The sequence below is a fragment of the Ranitomeya imitator genome, chromosome 3, assembly GCF_032444005.1.
Source record: "Ranitomeya imitator isolate aRanImi1 chromosome 3, aRanImi1.pri, whole genome shotgun sequence".
Taxonomy (NCBI): domain Eukaryota; kingdom Metazoa; phylum Chordata; class Amphibia; order Anura; family Dendrobatidae; genus Ranitomeya; species Ranitomeya imitator.
In genome coordinates this window covers 216,809,332-216,829,223 of record NC_091284.1, presented here as the reverse complement: position 1 = coordinate 216,829,223, position 19,892 = coordinate 216,809,332, and the positions used below count along the sequence as shown (strand labels likewise).

Below are 19,892 nucleotides of genomic sequence, written 5' to 3'. Positions count from 1 at the left end.
AAATTGGACCCCAAATATTGTTGTCCAGTTTGTCCTGAGTACGCTGATACCCCATATGTGGGGGTAAACCACTGTTTGGGCGCACGGCAGGGCTCGGAAGGGATGGCACGCCATTTGGCTTTTTAAATGGAAAATTAGCTCCAATCATTAGCGGACACCATGTCACGTTTGGAGAGCCCCTGTGTGCCTAAACATTGGAGATCCCCCAGAAATGACACCATTTTAGAAACTAGACCCCCAAAGGAACTAATCTAGATGTGTGGTGAGGACTTTGAACCCCCAAGTGCTTCACAGAAGTTTATAACGCAGAGCCATGAAAATAAAAAAAAAAATTATTTTCTCAAAAATGATCTTTTAGCCTGCAATTTTTTATTTTCCCAAGGGTAACAGGAGAAATTTGACCCCAAAAGTTGTTGTCCAGTTTCTCCTGAGTACGCTGATACCCCATATGTGGGGGTAAATCACTGTTTGGGCACATGCCGGGGCTCGGAAGTGAAGTAGTGACGTTTTGAAATGCAGACTTTGATGGAATGCTCTGCGGGCGTCACGTTGCGTTTGCAGAGCCCCTGATGTGGCTTAACAGTAGAAACCCCCCACAAGTGACCCCATTTTGGAAACTAGACCCTGAAAGGAACTTATCTAGATGTGTGGTGAGCACTTTGAACCCCCATGTGCTTCATAGAAGTTTATAATGCAGAGCCGTGAAAATAATAAATACGTTTTCTTTCCTCAAAAATAATTATTTAGCCCAGAATTTTTTATTTTCCCAAGGGTTACAGGAGAAATTGGACCCCAATATTTGTTGTCCAGTTTCTCCTGAGTACGCTGATACCCCATATGTGGGGGTAAACCACTGTTTGGGCACACGTCGGGGCTCAGAAGGGAAGTAGTGACTTTTGAAATGCAGACTTTGATGGAATGGTCTGCGGGTGTCACGTTGCGTTTGCAGAGCCCCTGGTGTGCCTAAACAGTAGAAACCCCCCACAAGTGACCCCATTTTAGAAACTAGACCCCCCAAGGAACTTATCTAGATATGTGGTGAGCACTTTGAACCCCCAATTGCTTCACAGACGTTTACAACGCAGAGCCGTGAAAATAAAAAATCATTTTTCTTTCCTCAAAAATTATGTTTTAGCAAGCATTTTTTTAGATTCACAAGGGTAACAGGAGAAATTGGACCCCAGTAATTGTTGCGCAGTTTGTCCTGAGTATGCTGGTACCCCATATGTGGGGGTAAACCACTGTTTGGGCACACGTCAGGGCTCGGAAGTGAGGGAGCACCATTTGACTTTTTGAATACGAGATTGGCTGGAATCAATGGTGGCGCCATGTTGCGTTTGGAGACCCCTGATGTGCCTAAACAGTGGTAACCCCTCAATTCTAACTCCAACACTAACCCCAACACACCCCTAACCCTAATCCCAACTGTAGCCATAACCCTAATCACAACCCTAACCCCAACACACCCCTAACCACAACACTAACCCCAACACACCCCTAACCCTAACCACAACCCTAATTCCAACCCTAACCCTAAGGCTATGTGCCCACGTTGCGGATTCGTGTGAGATATTTCCGCACCATTTTTGAAAAATCTGCGGGTAAAAGGCACTGTGTTTTACCTGCGGATTTTCCGCGGATTTCCAGTGTTTTTTGTGCGGATTTCACCTGCGGATTCCTATTGAGGAACAGGTGTAAAACGCTGCGGAATCCGCACAAAGAATTGACATGCTGCAGAAAATACAACGCAGCGTTCCCGCGCGGTATTTTCCGCACCATGGGCACAGCGGATTTGGTTTTTCATATGTTTACATGGTACTGTAAACCTGATGGAACACTGCTGCGAATCCGCAGCCAAATCCGCACCGTGTGCACATAGCCTAATTCTAAAGGTATGTGCACACGCTGCGGAAAACGCTGCGGATCCGCAGCAGTTTCCCATGAGTGTACAGTTCAATGTAAACCTATGGGAAACAAAAATCGCTGTACACATGCTGCGGAAAAACTGCACGGAAACGCAGCGGTTTACATTCCGCAGCATGTCACTTCTTTGTGCGGATTCCGCAGCGGTTTTACAACTGCTCCAATAGAAAATCGCAATTGTAAAACCGCAGTGAAATGCGCAGAAAAAAACGCGGTAAATCCGCCATAAATCCGCAGCGGTTTAGCACTGCGGATTTATCAAATCCGCAGCAGAAAAATCCGGAGAGGACCAGAATACGTGTGCACATTCCTAACCCTAGCCCTAACCCTAGCCCTAACCCTACCCCTACCCCTATTCTAACATTAGTGGAAAAAAAAAAATTTATTTATTTTTTTATTGTCCCTACCTATGGGGGTGACAAAGGGGGGGGGGTCATTTATTATTTTTTTTATTTTGATCACTGAGATAGATTATATCTCAGTGATCAAAATGCACTTTGGAACGAATCTGCCGGCCGGCATTTTGGAAGATGGCGGCGCCCGGGAGAAGACGGACGGGACCACGGCTGGATCGGTAAGTATGATAGGGTGGGGGGGGGACCACGGGGGGGGACCACGGGGGGGGGGGGGGATCGGAGCACGGGGGGGGGAATCGGAGCGCGGGAGGGGTGGAACGGAGCGCGGGGGGCGTGGAATGGAGCGCGGGGGGGCTGGAATGGAGCACGGGGGGGTGGAACGGAGCACGGAGGGGGGTGGATCGGAGTGCAGGGGGAGCGGACACGAGCACGGGGGGGAGCGGAGCACAGGGCGGAGGGGAGCCGGAGCAGTGTACCGGCCAGATCGGAGGGCTGTGGGGGCGATCGGTGGGGTGGGGTGGGGGCACACTAGTATTTCCAGCCATGGCCGATGATATTTCAGCATCGGCCATGGCTGGATTGTAATATTTCACCCGTTATAATGGGTGAAATATTACAAATCGCTCTGATTGGCTGTTGAAAGTGAAACTGCCAATCAGAGCGATCATAGCCACGAGGGGGTGAAGCCACCCCCCCTGGGCTAAACTACCACTCCCCCTGTCCCTGCAGATCGGGTGAAATGGGAGTTAACCCTTTCACCCGATCTGCAGGGACGCGATCTTTCCATGACGCCGCATAGGCGTCATGGGTCGGAATGGCACCGACTTTCATGACGCCTACGTGGCGTCATGGGTCGGGAAGGGGTTAAATAATAATGTTAGAAAAACTACTACATTTCTAATGGAGGTATTTGCTGATTCGCTATGTCGCTTTCCTCAAGTGCAGGCATTGCAGGACCTTAGGTATCCATGGTTACGACCACTGCCAACTAGCTAACTGTCACTATATCAGTGGTCGTAAGTAACCATGGATACCTAAGGTCCTGCAATGCACATGAGGAAAGAGGCATCGCTAATCAGTGGAACTATACTAAATTTCTAAATGGAAGTATTTGCTAATATTATTATTATTATTATTACATCTACTACATATTGTGATAAGGTCTTGAAGATCAGAATACCCCCTTTAAGCAGTTAAAAAAATCATTTGTAAACAAAACAAAACAAAAATTGTGTTGTAATTTTCAGAGAGCCATAATGTACGGTATTTAATTTTTGGGCCATGGAGCTATGCCAGGGATTGTTTTTTGTGCCCCGAACTGATATTTTTATTGATATCAATGTGGGGTAAGGTTTTGATTACCTTTTATTAAATTTTGTGCTGTTGCAACGGTCGAAGCCGAAATTCTGGAATTTTGATTTTTTTTTTTTTGTCATTGCGCTAGTTACTGATCGGATTAATTTTATATTTTGATAAAACAAACTTTTCTGAATGCAGCGATACCAAATCTGTGTGTTTTTAATTTAATATTTAAATAGGGGAAAAGTGTGTGGGAGGGGTGAAACGGAACTTTTATATTTTTTTTTCTTTTCCACTTTTCACTGTATTTGTAAGTCCCTTAAGGGGATTTGAATTCGTAAGCGTCTGATCGCTTGTGCTATATACAGTATTGTATATAGCAAAATCCATGGTCTCCCAAGAACACCAGCCATGGACTTGGCTTTCACAGGGGTGCTGTCATGCCAGGCACAGGGGTCTTCAGCAGACCACTGGTCATCATGACAACCCATCGGTGCATCACGATCATGTCACGAGCATAGAATGATGCGACCCCCTGCCTGCGTGCTGTGTATGCCATTATCATATGATGGTAAGAGGTTAAAGGCTATCTGTCCCCAGGTTTGTGTCACCTAATCTGAGAGCACATTTCAAAAACCTGACCTGCACATCCAAACATAGACTAAGTGTGAACAGGTGCTGAACCCAGAGTCGCCAACTCGTATATAGTTAAGTAAATAGGGCAGCACACTGCAGCGCCAAAACATGCAAACTTGAAAACACGAAATTTAAACTGCATTACTGCACTAGAAATATGAAAAATGAGAGCTTTTAGCGCATAAAAATGGCCAATTTTATGTGTACCTCGTAGCCACTTTACGGCATCTCTCTTATACGAGGTCCTACGCTTGACCTACCTCACTGAGAGTAAACGTCTCCATCTGAATGGGTACATGTGAAACCTCTTCTTAGACTCAAATTCTCTCTCTGTGGAGGGGTATTGGACCTACTATAATTAAAACACCTGAAGCTAGGAGGCGGGGAGTGCACGATCAGAAGGCTAGAGAATACATTTCAAAAACCTGACCTGCACATCCAAACATAGACTAAGTGTGAACAGGTGCTGAACCCAGAGTCGCCAACTCGTATATAGTTAAGTGTGCTGCCCTATTTACTTAACTATATACGAGTTGGCGACTCTGGGTTCAGCACCTGTTCACACTTAGTCTATGTTTGGATGTGCAGGTCAGGTTTTTGAAATGTATTCTCTAGCCTTCTGATCGTGCACTCCCCGCCTCCTAGCTTCAGGTGTTTTAATTATAGTAGGTCCAATACCCCTCCACAGAGAGAGAATTTGAGTCCAAGAAGAGGTTTCACATGTACCCATTCAGATGGAGACGTTTATTCTCAGCGAGGTAGGTCAAGCGTAGGACCTGGTATAAGAGAGATGCCGTAAAGTGGCTACGAGGTACACATAAAATTGGCCATTTTTATGCGCTAAAAGCTCTCATTTTTCATATTTCTAGTGCAGTAATGCAGTTCAAATTTCGTGTTTTCAAGTTTGCATGTTTTGGCGCTGCAGTGTGCTGCCCTATTTACTTACCTAATCTGAGAGCAGCATAACGTAGAGACAGAGATCCTGACTCCAGCAATTTGTCACATACTGGGCTGCTTGCTATTTTATTAGCAGGAGATAATTAGAGGACTAGAAAAACTGCTGCCATATAGTCCTCCATAGTCATGCGCTCTGTATAACCACACCACCACTGATTGGCAGCTTTCTGTCTATGCACAGCGTACACAGAAATCTACCAATCAGTAGTGTGGACGGTGTTATACAGAGCTCAGGACTAGTAGGTCTGCAGCAGATAAAGCAGGAATTTCATCAACACTCCAGCAAGAAGCCCAGTAAGTGAAATATTGCTGGGATCATGGTCTCTGTTTCTACATTATGGTGATCTCAGGTAGGGAAGCAAAAATTCAATTTAAAAATATATAAGTATTAGATGCAATGCATAGGGCAGAAGAGAAGGCACCCTAAATCTAAGTACTGAGACCAAGGTTTCTCCCCACGCTAAAGTGCATTTTACGTAATAAAATGATAAACGGTGGTGTATTGTGGAACAGACGGTGAAGTCATCGCACGTTACACTGCTACGCCCTTTTCACCACTTCCTCTTAGCTTCCAGCACATCTGTCACTTTCGGTCAGGACAAGAATGTCTTCTTTTACTTGGGGGGGCTCATGCATCTTTATGAAAGGGTTTACCATATATAACAAACATTATAGAAGAGGTCAGTGGTGTGGCCGTCCACTGGGTCACATGTGAGAGTCAGTGATGCATTTGCTAAGTACCATAAACGGTGCTGTGGCCCAAAGGACCCCCTATTATAACAGCTATGGGTTTAGCAGTCACATGGACATTCATTACTGGAGATGAGCGGATCTGACCGAGGTCGAAGTCAACAAATCACATGGATCTTACAGGGACTTTCAGTTTGCAGTAAATTTATTCTCTGTTTAATTGAATGTCCATAATTATGATTTGGGGTTTGGACAGATAAATGGAAGATGTGGAAAGGAAAAAGAAAACAAATAATACAGTACACCCCATATGGTCCTTGGGGCTTCTTATTACTGCCACTGGCTGCATCTTCACACTAGGCGTGGATTTATGATTAGGCCCAGCCGGACGTCCCACCCTAGAGTGCATGTCGCAAGTTCACAGCGACCTTACAACGAGCCAGCGCAGAGATGTCCTAGGCGGTTTCTGTACATGCGTATTGTATGGTCGCCCTGGGTCTACTCAAGTCTACAAGTCCTGGCATAACGTGCATATGCAAAGTGCAGCAGCGGTAAGATGCATCGAAGAACCGTACATGGGGACAGCGAGCAGCAGAGGTGGCCGAAGAGGTGAATTTAGAGAAAGAAAAGAAGAAAAAACATTTTTGAGGGCCCTGCACTTTTCAGCCAAATGATAGATAACCTCCCATCAGTTCGCTGAATTTGGGCAAAAAGAATTCTGGAGAATATGGATTTCTGTAAAATTTGAGTAGAATTCAATTCCATTCAATTAAATTGGCTCAACATTAGTCATTAGCTCCATGACTTAGAAGACGTATAGAAGAAAGGTGGACCACTCTTTCAAAACTCCAGATAAGACAATGGTATAGTGACTGCCAGCGATCCTTAACAATATAGAAAACCAGGTTCCAAAATTGTATGAAAGATCTAAAAAGAGTTTGAGAATTACAGTCTATGGAAATACAGAATTTTAAAATTATTACCTGGATTTCCAGTATGGAATAATTAAGCGGATCTTAGGATTCAAGTAACATGGATGACAAACTATTACTGCAACCGAACAGCAAATAAACTATTATAGAATGCTGGATGTCACCATCAGTCCTAAAAACTGAATCCTTTACCTTTTTCAATAAATCATAGAGGGCCAGATTTACTACAACCATCTAACTTCAAGATGGTTCAGATTAGATAGTCATAGAAGGAGTTACATTTATCACAGTGGCTCATGCTGGACAATACATTGTAGTGATTCAGTTGGTTTATTTTGCATCAATAATTTTCACAAAATTTTGAAACAATTTACTTGTGCAATTTTGCCAATGCCCCTTAATGCAAGGTCATGTCCCTAATGTTGAGAGTCAGGATAAGAGTCTAAGGCTATGTTCACATGGTGCGTTTTTTTTTTAATGCGAATTTTCAGCTGCGTTTCACGGTACCAGCAAAGCCTATGATACTTCAGAAATCTCATGCACACGCCTTGCTTTTTCTTCTTCCCGTTTTGCCAAAGCGCTGCATTTTTGCAAAATGCAGCATGTCACTTCTTTCAGCGGTTTTTACCCATAGTGGTTCAGTAGTGTAGACCTGAAACCAACTGACAATCTGTGGGTTGACCAGAAGAGGGTGCTCACCACAGGGGATTCCCTCACAATTAGGGATGAGCGGACCTGTGGATGATCGGGTTTGTCAGGCTCCCCTATTTTTAATAACCAGCTAAGGCAAAAGCAGCTGGCTAGAGGCTGATATTGAAATTCTGGGAAGGTTCACGGATATTGGCCCCTTCCCAGCCTAACTAGACCAGCCTTTAGCCGCCCCATTAGATGGGCCAATTCTGGAGCTTAGCCTCAACTCTTCCTGATTGCACTGGTGTGGTGGCAATCGGGGTAATAGTTTTTGTGGTTGATGTCAGCTGTGTAATGTGTGTTACATACACACAAAGCATCAGCTTACCTGTTCCTTCTCCAGCATATCAGATTTCCTCAAAATCTTCATTGCATAGACATGACCAGTGTCTTTCTTCTGAACCAGTCTGACCTACAAAAAAAATATATATATGAGGCACTTGAGTAGATTTTGGATTCACCTTTATTTTCGCTCTACTCAGATTTGTGGTTTTGATCACTTTATTATGGGTGCAGTAATGCCGCGGTAGCACCGTACGCAGTGAAGAGGCAGTGACCCACAAAGTTCAAACACGAAAGTCTCTTTAATGTGTTAGAACACACATAAAGGTGCATAGCATTTTATAGTACACGTCATCAAAGTTCAATACACACAGTTGCATCTTGTGCCCGTTTCATAGCACTACACATCATATGGCTTTTAGATTGCAGTCCCTAAACATGCCGGACCTCTCCTTGTCAAGTATCCGTGGGGCAACCGTACGCCATATTACAGTCTCCAAACACAGCTTCACATGTTGCAGACACTACACACGCCAGTCCTCCTCTGACTAGTTCCCATGGGTGTCCTGCAGCGCTGTATCACAGACTCTTTACTCACACAGCCGTACACAGCCCAGGATATCCTCCGGATAGCAGCCAGGCACCATATTCACCTGTTTGCAATCGTTACACATGCCGGTCCTCTTTCGGGCACAGGACATCCACCTCCGGGCACAGGACTGTCCACATCTGAGACCAGATACCATGGACGACTTGCATCACTGTGTACACTGCGGGTGCCAGGCTATTCAGCTGCCATAGCTGCTGGCTCCGCTGGCCTGTGCTGCTTCACACACACAGCCAGCGCTCTGCAGACCTCTGCTCTGCACAACACCATGCACCAGACTGACACCGACGTTGCACCTGACACAACCATACCTCTTACTGCAGGGTTTTTAACAAACCTGTGGCTTTCAGCCACATGGAAAACCTGGGCACGAAATCCGTGACTGCCATGCACACCTATGGACTTCAACTGTCTCCATGCACAACCTGGGGAAAACACACAGCGACCTCTACCTGTGACATGAGTCACTGCCTCACAGTGCATACAATAATGCATTGGGTCTTACCTCTCCAAAAGCTCCTCTTCCTATTACTTTCAAGGACTCAAAATCTTCTAATCCCAAACGTGTTCTTTTCAGTCGTAGAAACTCTGTTTCTTTTCGTGCATGTGCCGACCGTCTCATCTTTTTCTAGATTTAGATGCAATGAAAATATATATATTAGCTTGTGATTAGCTTCTAATTTCCTAGATCTACAGACTGCAAAACATTCTATCCTGGCCACTGCTTCAAAACATCAGATAAAGATTTCAGATGACCAAATTAAATTGTATGCAGCACTGAAGAAGAAATATTTATTTTATTTTTTACCTTAGCGGTTACCAGTTTCTAGTAGTGCGCCCCTCCTTGTTTATACAGATTACTTTGACACGCCACAGATCACTTCCAGTGATTTTTGCAGACCCCTGAAGAAGCCCTAAGTTGCACATTAGATGCCTATCATTTTTATTGGGTTACAAGTCTCTGCTCAACCATACTCCACTTCCATATGTGGAAATGTGCCGACAGTAGTGATGAACGCAAGCGCTCGTTACTCGAGTTTGCCGAGGGTGCTCTGGTATGCACAGATTAGCGAGGGTGGTCAAGTGAGATTTTCATGTCCCCATTTTCACAGCTGTTGAGCAACCCCTGCATGTTCAGGGACTCGAATAGCTCACTCGAGCACCCATGCTACTCTGTGTGTACCCAAGCACCCTCGGCAAACACTTGTGCTCATCACTAGCTGACTGGTTTCGTTTTAAGTCAGCACCGTAGGTCAATATCCATTTTGATTTTCTATGCAGCGTGTTGAGGAGATCTGGTAATACCTCATCCATTTTGCTACAATATTACACAGCTGATTTTTCACCTGGAAAATCTGCACAGCTTCTGCCATGTGTGAACATATCCAGGATGCAGTTGGGTTACTGGCGCTGACGATATAGCTCCTGCACAAAGCCAACACATGGCGCTGCGCATCTGTCCATACATGGATATTTGGTACTGGATAAACATGGAAGAAACTTGGTGCCAATAAACATATTTTGACTTTTCTTGGTAATTGCTGCAGAGAAGATTGTCTCATTTCTTTTCTAATAATTAGAATTCCTAGGATTTTTCTCAAAGCATGTTAATTGTGAACAGAATGTCCTTTTACATCGGTGTCTGGATGGAAGTATTAAAACCAGCAGCGAGCTGTAAAAAGAAGTATAAAAGGGACACTAAATTGGATAGATAAAATATGATTTTATGGGGAAATAAATTTCCTATAGTTGTAGTATATTCAACCATTGACAGCAAACACACGGCCCATGGGCCTCATGTTACCCCTGAATCTGTCATCTGTGGCCAACAGAGTTCTCAAAACTTCCTCGGGACAGCAGAAAGGCTGAAGGAGGAACGCGCCGCCACCCCTTAACGACATCATGTCAGAGCAGAAGCGCCCTTTCCCACACTGCTGGATCGCCGTTTGTAGGTGAATATAGAGTTTTTTTTTTTATCCCTTCCCGCCATCCACCATAGATATATGGCGCAACGGGAGGCGACTTTCCGCAAACCGCTGTACATGTACTGCACAATGATGGTATCACTTGCAAGCAGCTCCGGCAATGGCAATGACCGGTATTACCGCTCATCGTGGCCATTTAACCCCTTACATACCACCAGGGAAAACGGTATCTACATTTACCCGGCCAAGTTTGAGACCCCTGATTTATGGGATGACAGATCTGATAACATTAGAACCTTACATGTAATTTTAGAACAGATTATTGATACCTTTTGTCTTCCAGGTCAATAGCAAAAGTACTGACCCTAAGCAATTTGGTAGAATAACTTTATCATCATCACTGGAAACAGGCAAATTGTACTCATCCTGAATCAGTTTCATTTTACGCCGTAGCCATGTAATGTACTGGGTAATCTGAAGAGTGGTCAATGTTTATTTACCTTTAAAACATAATAAAGGGGTCTTCACATCACAAAGTGATAGGATATCCCACTTTATCATCCGTGGGGGCAGGGGCAACCCCTTGGATTACCACCGATCTTGAAAATGAGGTGGTCAAAGACTGAAAACTAGTATTTGTGAATGGCTGCAAATAAAATGCTCCTGGGAGTGGAGAGGAAGTAACAGCAGCTTTGCATAGCAGACGTTGGATTTCCTCATACTCTTCGGAAAGGTGTGGCAACAAGTAAATATACATAGTGTATATAGGGATAGCAGGTCTGCAGGCTGGCACTCTCCAGCTGTTGGGACAGTAGGCGCCATAGCAGCTGGAGAGGCACAGATTACAGATCGCCATATCTTTATTATCTACATATGTGCTCATGTTGTCACCTCTTACCAGCATGCGCTCTCCTGCCAAGGTGAGAAGACTAGCAGTTTCCCATCTAATCACCCCATCTGTTCATTGTGCATATTGTATACATTTAAAGGGACTCTGTAAGCCCAGAAGGACTGTTCAAATCAAGTACAGGCCCTCGGAGCGTCCTTCGCGTGGTCAAACAATGAAGTGCAAATTCCCACCTACAGGTTTCACGTCCATCTCTGCCCTTCTCTGGCTCAATAAGGTCAGTGCTGTCAATCAAAGAAGGAGGAGGGGTATATGGGAAGGTGCACTTAAAGGTTTGGCTCCCCCAAGGGTGCACCAAGCAAGAGTACTTGGTTTGAACAGTCATTCTGTGCCGACAGATTCCCTGTAAGCTTTACTTACACCGCACAATTATCGACAATGACAGTCCTACAAAGGTTCCTATAGAGGCTGCCGATCACAGAAAAATGCTTGTTTGTTGGGTGAAATTATTTTTTCTACAAAATATCATCGGTTTCAGGACCTCATCCTAAACAGTATCTTTGCTGATCAGATCAATGGCACCCTATTCACACTAAACTATTATAGGTTAATCAGGGTCGATCTGAAGTGAGGTCTGTCATGTTGCCAATAGGGGGTCATTCCACATGTATATTGTGCAAAGTAAAAAACAAACAAACAAAAAAAAAAAAAAACACACTTTACCAAACCTTATAGCGCCCCCACACACCCAAATAGGAGGATCAATCAATAATGGTTTGGCCAGCAGCTATCTTGCCCGATTCCTCCGTACACAAGAGCGCTCGCTCTTCTTTGCTCTAGGGATGATATAATATTGTTTCTCAATTATTGACCTGGCTAACAATCACATGAAGAATGAGCAAAACACGAGTTTGTCGGGTGATATGTTCTCGACAGCACATGTTATGTACAAACAGGACATGTGCAGCCAAGAACAAGGATATTCTGGCTTTATAGAGTGATTGTATTGCCGATCACTGTGCACAGTACAGTCGGTCTACACAGGCTACGTAGCCGATTGGTGGACGTTTAATGGCTGCAGTCAGATAGTGCATAGGCGTGAAGGCTTTCCTTTTTCTAAAATATTATGCTTTGATGCAGTTACATCAAGTGCCAGTAAGTGTAGAGTCTTGGGTGGCATTTTCAGAACCCGCCAGGTGTTTTCTTTCAGACTGGGTATATGATGATTTTTTGTACTATATATTTTGGGTTTTGTGTATATTAAAGGGAACCTGTCACCCCAAAAATGGAAGTTGAGCTAAGCCCACCGGCATCAGGGGCTTATCTATAGTATTCTGTAATGCTGTAGATAAGCCCCCGATGTATCCTAAAAGAGGAGAAAAAGATGTTAGATTATACTCACATGGGCGGGCGGTCCGATGGGCATTGTGGTGCGGTCCGGGGCCTCCCATCTTCTTACAATGACGTCCTCTTCTTGTCTTCATTCTGCGGCTTCGATGCAGGCGTACTTTGTCTGCCCTGTTGAGGGCAGAGCAAAATACTGCAGTGCGCAGGCGCCGGGCCTCTCTGACCTTTTCCGGCACCTGCGCACTGCAGTACTTTGCTCTGCCCTCAACAGGGCAGACAAAGTACACCTGCACCAAATCCGCAGCGTGAAGACAAGAAGAGGACGTCATTGTAAGAAGATGGGAGGCCCCGGACCGCGACGTTCATCGGACCGGACCGCAGCGGGACCGCCCCTTGGTGAGTATAATCTAACCTGTTTTTCTCATCTTTCAGGGTACATCGGGGGCTTATCTACAGCATTACAGAATGCTGTAGATAAGCCCCTGATGTTGGTGGGCTTAGCTCAACTTCCATTTTGGGGGTGACAGGTTCCCCTTAAGTGTATAAAAACAAGTAGTCCTCACAGGATTAAAAAAGGATTAAAAGCTACACCTAAATTCACAAATTTCTTTTGTTGCTTCACTGCATATATAATTAAAGGATGGCAATCTGCGAAAGGTCTTGATGAAAATGTATTACCCTTTGAGTATCTACAACTGCCATGTAAATCTATGTATCTCCATGGTAACAGACAACAAACATACCCCGTGTAGTCTGATGCTGTAACCATGCTCACTTCAATACTTCTAGCCAGTTTACCTAATGTATGGTGAAAGAAGTGTGCGACAGAGCAGGGATTGCCTACAATGGAGGTCTGAATACCGGATTTATAGGTCTGCTTAAAAGAACAAGAATGACAAAAGCTTTGATAACACAGACAGGCAACATAAAAGGTGAATACACCGACAACGGTGAGAAGATAACTTTAACATGTAGGTCACTGTTTCTTGGATACAGATTTTATCACCCCTAACTAATGATATATGGTCATCCATAATTCATTCAGGTAAGTACTGTAGCTACACTGTTCTCTTTACCTCTTCATCTCGGAGGCCTTCTTCCTCCATGACTTTCTCCAGTCTCTTCTGTCTAAAATCAGAAGCAAGAGTAGTGTAAAAATGCTGCACAGAATTCACATGATTAACCAGACATAATAATCTACAGAGAAGCAGCTTGTGCAGACAAATAATGGCAGACATAGTGAGAATGGCAAAAATCCCTTTGCAAACTGTGGATTTTCAGGGGTTGCTGTTCTGCACTGAATGCACATGAGTTTTCAGCAAACCTTCCATTATTAAATCTGCATATTTTTCAAGCATGCGTGAATGGGGCATATAAAACTGTACTAGCATGCACTGGCCAGATATAGGCACGCAATCTGCAGTGACAGAAACAGGATGAGAGACATTAGTGACGTCCACTGATGAAGATTCAATTGAGGACAGAGGCACTGCTGTCACTCACCCTACTTCTATCGCCATGCCCTGAAGATGATTATTTCAGGGAAAGAGATGGCGTTCTCAAAACCAGTGACTGTGGCAGTGCCCACTAAAGATGCTTCACATCCCCATCACCTTCCCCGAAATTAATTAGTAAAGCAGAAGTGCATAGGGCTTAAAGATAGATATCTATTGAGGGCATTATAGGTATTGGACCAGCCGTTTAACGTGCTTACTGGTGAAAAGTGTTTTGTTTCTCTTCACCTTCTCACATACATGGCCATGACAGCTATACCTTTATTTTTAACTAAACACCAGCATATGAGGTAATGTTTTGTTTTTTTCCGTTTTATTATAGGTTAAATGCAGAAAAAAAAAACAATTGCCCATTTTTATTCATACAGTTTATTGATCACCATGAATTAAATGTTCACTGTATTGATTACATGAAGACCAAATATGTATAGGTTTTGTGAGGTTAATTTACAACGTGTATTAAACGGGAAACGTGCAACACTGAACCACAGGTAGTACCTTATAGAGCAGGAAGAACAGCACATAGTGATAACGTTTGGTGCGAGAGGATTTAGCATTTTAATTCTAAAAATCCCTGCTCATTCTATGGTTAGGAGTCCAGTGGGTGGTCCCATGAAGTGATTGATAACCTTCGGTGCATAACCGTCAATCTCTGACTAGAACTGCCCACTGGACTCCTAACCATATAAAGAAGGGATTTAGCTAAAAAGCTCAAAGTACAATTAATATTTTCCCAAAATCCTGCACATCACTCTGCTCAACACCTCCATCATCACAAGCTGCCAGCAGACCAGACACCAAAGCCCCAATTTATCAGCGTTCTCAACACATTTCTGGAGTAAAACACTTTTGGAAAGTCACAAAATCTTTTAAAAGCTTGACGTTACACAAAATTTTAGCAATTTATAGCATTTACTTGCCATTCCTGGCCAGATGCGCAAATGTGAGCAGAACAGGGCTTGGTGATGCCCAGCCGACAAATTCTTCACATGTGAAGCTATATTAGTGGCATTACTTACGCCAGTATGTGCCTCTTAATGAATTAGGCGCATCTTATGCCACTACTCCCCTTGATTAAGATTGAGGTGGACAACGCCAACCTTAATGAATAGGGCCCAATGTTCACGTGACACTTTCCCTGTAAGGCATGTTGTATTCTGCACAGATTATATGGGGATTCAGCCCAATGTTTATAAGACCCTCCAAATACCGTACCTTAGCTCTCGCTCTTCATGTTGGGTTATGAGGTTACTGTAGAAGTTTTCCAGCGTCATCTTGGTCATGGTAACACGTTCCTTGGTGTGGTTGCTCATTGGAAAACAAGGAGTCTGCTCAGTCATAGCCATGTCTACCTGTATAGGAGAAATATGGTCGGAAATTAGATTTTTCTTTAGGTTAGAATTAGTCACAGGCTGAGAAGAAAGAAACAAAACTGAACACGATATTGCCACATTCTCAGAGTTGCTCAACACATTTCTCATGTACTGGAATGTGGCCGTATTTTGGTAACAGTAATTACGAGATGCAGGACAGGTATCTTCTGCCAAAGGATGTGTGTGACCCAGTATCAGATGTATCCACTGTTGTACCCGATCGATACATAAATACGCAATGGAGAAAAGTCAGCCATTTTTGCTTTAACTATAGCCACAACATGAACAGACAAGGCCAAATCATTTCTTCTACATAACCTATATGGTATATATAGGAAATACAGCGCCCAGATAAATAACGCTATACACAGCCCAGATAAGCAGCATGCACAATAAAGTTCATACTGGTGATCAAATAAGTGCATCGGATGATGCATCAGTGTCAATGGCTGCTCACTTTTCCCAGTCCTGCATGCTCTGTGCCTCGGGGTGATCCTCGACTCTGTCCTCTCTTTCAAGCCACATATCCAAGCCCTTACTTCCTCCTGCAGGCTCAAACTCAAAAATATTTCCCGGATCCGCGCATTCCTCGACAGCGAAACCACAAAAACACTAGTGCACGCCGATATCTCACGCCTTGACTACTGCAACCTCCTACTCTCTGGCCTCCCCTCTAGCACCTCTTCAATCCATCCTACATTCTGCTGCTCGACTAGTCTACCTGTCTCCCCGCTATTCCCCAGCCTCTCCCCTATGCCAAGCCCTACACTGGCTTCCTATCGTCCAGAGGCTACAGTGCAAAATCCTTACTATGACATACAAAGCCATCCACAACCTGTCTCCTCCATACATCTGTGACATGGTCTCCTGGTACTTACCTACACGCAACCTTCGATCCTCACAAGATCTCCTTCTCTACTCCCCTCTTATCTCTTGTTCCCATAACCGCATCCAAGACTTTTCCCGTGCTTCCCCCGGACTCGAACTCTCTACCGCAACACATCAGACCCTCGCCTACCATAGAAACCTTCAAAAAGAACGTGAAGACTCACCTCTTCGAACAAGCCTACAGCCTGCAGTGATCCTCAACCTACTGAACCGCCGCACAACCAGATCTACCCTCTCCTAGTGTATCCTCACCCATCCCCTGCAGACTGCTGTGAGCCCTCGAGGGCAGTGTCCTCCCTCCTTCTGTACCTGTTAGTACCTTGTTTTTTTACTCATGTTTATTGTATTTGTCTATATTTACCCCCTTTGCACATGTAAAGCTCTTTGGAATAAATGGCGCTATAAAAATGTATAATAATAATAATAATGTCCTGTTACAATCACATTATCACTGTAGGAGATTACAAGTCTCAGCAGCCAGAGGTTGGCAGAATAGGGGGCAATCATCATTCAATGTCACAGACCACCGCAACAGCTTGCGCTGGAGGGGTTAGAGCCAGGAATAGACTTTCTTCTGTTCTTCTATAACATCCCCTTTCTACACTTAAAGAAGCACAACCATCTAAATTTTTTTTTTTATTGAAGATGTTGGCCACTTTAGCATTTATGACTTATCCTTTGGATAGGTCATCAATGTCTGATCGACAGATCCACAACTGAGCATTTTCGCCCAGCCGTCACAGTGAACAGCTGATCGGCTGGGGTGCTGGGTTTTGAACCACGACCGGTCAGACATTAGGATAGATCGTCAATGCTAAAAAGTAGTGGAAAACCTCTTTAGATGTGTGTATATGTGCATGTAATGTTAATATACTCACCTACCACTGCTCTCTGGTGTCCAGTGCCGTCACCGTTCTGCAGCCTGTCCTCTCTCAGAGTGGGGCCTGACCCAGAAGTTGGTTTTACAACATAAGCCTATGGGGTGTCAGAGCGAGGCTCCATTGGCTGACATTGTGAAAGAGCGTAGAAGGCACTGGATAGTCATATATAACTAGCGTGTAAACAATCACTGGAAGTAGCAGCAGACTGACAGTGCAGGAGCATGGGAAGCTGAGTAATGCAGGCTTTACTTTTAGGAACCACAAGCAGAAAGATGAAAAGAACATTAAATATCAGCAGGAATCAGCCGTACTGGCATTAAAAGGAACAGTTCTCTTTTTCTTTGACGTTCCTCCATTCTAAAGTTATGCCTCCCAGGAATAAAGATGCAAGTTTTCCCTTTAACAAACTGGGCGTGTACCACTAAACTTCTCCATGGACGTGTGCTTTGATTGGCCAACGTCGCAGCAGGAAAAGCAAACGCCCACAGAGGAGTTCTGTGGTATACACCCATTTGGCTGAAGGGAAAAGGTTTATCTTTATCTTTTATAACTTTGGCATTGATGGGCACAGAAGAAAAAGATAAACCATTCCAGAATCAATCAGTGGAGTAGCGCCAATTGGAGGATTTAATCAGTTTAAATTAAAAAATCCAATGAAAGGTTCTCTTTAAAGGGAACCTGTATTAGAGTCATGCTGCCCTAAACACAGGCTGCATGAATAGGAGACTGGCTGTATGACTCCCTCTATCGGAGATATGCTGTGACGTCTCAGAAAACAGTTTGTAGAGATGAGCGAATAGCTTTGGATAACTCCTTATCAGAATAGCTATAGCACTTACCGAAAAGCTGCCTCGGGAACCCGGATACCTGGAGCGCTCCCAATAATCAGCTGTTCAGTGTCCTAGCTGCATGTGTTGCTCTCCATGCATGTGTTGTGACAGGGAACAGCTGATTATCGGGAGCGCTCCAGGTTCCCGAGGCAGCTACTCGGTAAGTGCTCTAGCTATTTGGATAAGGAGTTATCCGAAGATATTCGCTCATCCCTAATAGTTTGAAAAGCCAGTGAGAGACCTGGGGAATAGGGGAGAGATCTGAAGTCCTTTTGGACCCCAAGTTGATTTTTTCCCCCACTCCAAATGACTAACCAGTGTCTTCCCATGTTGGAGAGACCTGTTAATCAACGGGAGAGGATAGAAGTTGGCTGGGGGCCACAGTGGACTGGTCAGGTCTCTCCCTATAGTCAGTGGTCAAATTTTCAAACTAGGTTTTCTCAGAAACGCTGCAGCATTTCAGAGAAGGACAGACATGGCGGCAATCACACAGCTAGGCTCGGATTCATGCTGCCCGTGGTTTTCGAGCAGTATGAATCTAATGACTTGTTCCTTTAACCTTTGATGGAATTTATGACGGAATCTGTGAACCTTGCCTGACCTGTCATCTGCATCAGAGCAACTAGGCTAATAAGGTGGACAGAAGATGCTTATATCAATCTTTCACTGGTGCAGCCTCAGACTAATAATCTGTATTCTGGAGCATGGGTGGAACGGTACATCTAGGCAAGCAGATTATCCTACAAATACAGATTCCTGATTATCTGCCCTTACAAGTATTGCTGCAATCACCCAAACAATCAAATTGCTTGGTTGTCATGTGATTGGTGTGTTAATGCTGGGAAAAAGAGAAATCATTGTTATTGACAATGTAAGGTGCTGCCAATAACAGGATACTAAATGGGGACAAAAGCAGACAAAAGCATCACATTAGCGAATGTTCTGTCACCATTGTTATTCGCCGGCCTATGCAAATGCCACTAGTGATGAACGAGTACGGTATACTTGTTGCTCGTGATTTCCCGAGCACGCTCAGGTGTCCTCCGAGTATTTTTTAGTGCTCAAAGATTTAGTTTTCATTGCCGCAGCTGAATGATTTACATCTCTTAGCCAGCTTGATTACATGTGGGGATTCCCTAGCAACCAGGTAACCCCCACATGTACTTATGCTGGCTAGCAGCTGTAAATCATGCAGCTACGTCAACAAAAATTAAATCTCCGAGCACTTAAATACTCGGAGACCCCCCCCGAGCGTGCTTGGGAAATCTCGAGCAATGAGCATACTCGCTCATCACTAAATGCAACATCAGCGAGAAGGCGACACCTATATATTATTTCATTTCTGGCAAGTCTCCATTGACGAGCAAACCCAACTGATCAAAAAAACCGCAACACCGCCATGTAGAGGGTCACATAGAAACAAGGGCTGCGGAGTCGGTGAGCCAAATCTCACACTCCGACCCCACAGCAGTGCCTCCTACTGAGCATGTACATAAAGTGAAGCACAGATTCATCTCTACGAGAAGCCGAGATCCTCAGATCAGGAACAAAACAGACATTTATAGGACAGTTCATAACTTCCCCAAATTAATATGAAGTATTCAGGACATAATGCACTGCACTAATGTACCCAATTTATTACATATTTTAGGAGTCGGAGTCCATTTTATACAGACCACCACAATGGACACCAACTCCATGACTGACCCCACAGCCCTGATAGTAATCGTATTTAAGGGTCTTCATAGCTACTACAAAACCTGGAACCCTCCTACAGCTCACAACTTGCTAGAGGGTCCAAGTCAGGCACACTTCAGGTTGGGCGTGTGGGTTGCTAAAATGCAGGCAAATTACAGCTATGATCGACCAGCACCACCATGTCATCAAGACAGAGCTGGGAACCACAGCGTGAGGT

General features: G+C 44.3%; 1 protein-coding gene across 1 annotated transcript in view; it reads right to left on the bottom strand.

Moving 5' to 3' along the window:
* The window catches only part of LOC138669570 (serine/threonine-protein kinase 38), an 83,502-nt gene that overhangs the window by 38,405 nt on the left and 25,205 nt on the right, over nt 1-19,892 (bottom strand). Inside the window, exons 2-5 of the mRNA XM_069756135.1 lie at nt 15,221-15,357; nt 13,568-13,619; nt 8,878-9,000; nt 7,812-7,895 (exon numbers count right to left, since the gene is read on the bottom strand). Coding sequence (XP_069612236.1) covers nt 7,812-7,895; nt 8,878-9,000; nt 13,568-13,619; nt 15,221-15,351 — 390 coding nt within the window. The 5' untranslated portion in view covers nt 15,352-15,357. The remainder of the gene's footprint in view (nt 1-7,811; nt 7,896-8,877; nt 9,001-13,567; nt 13,620-15,220; nt 15,358-19,892) is intronic.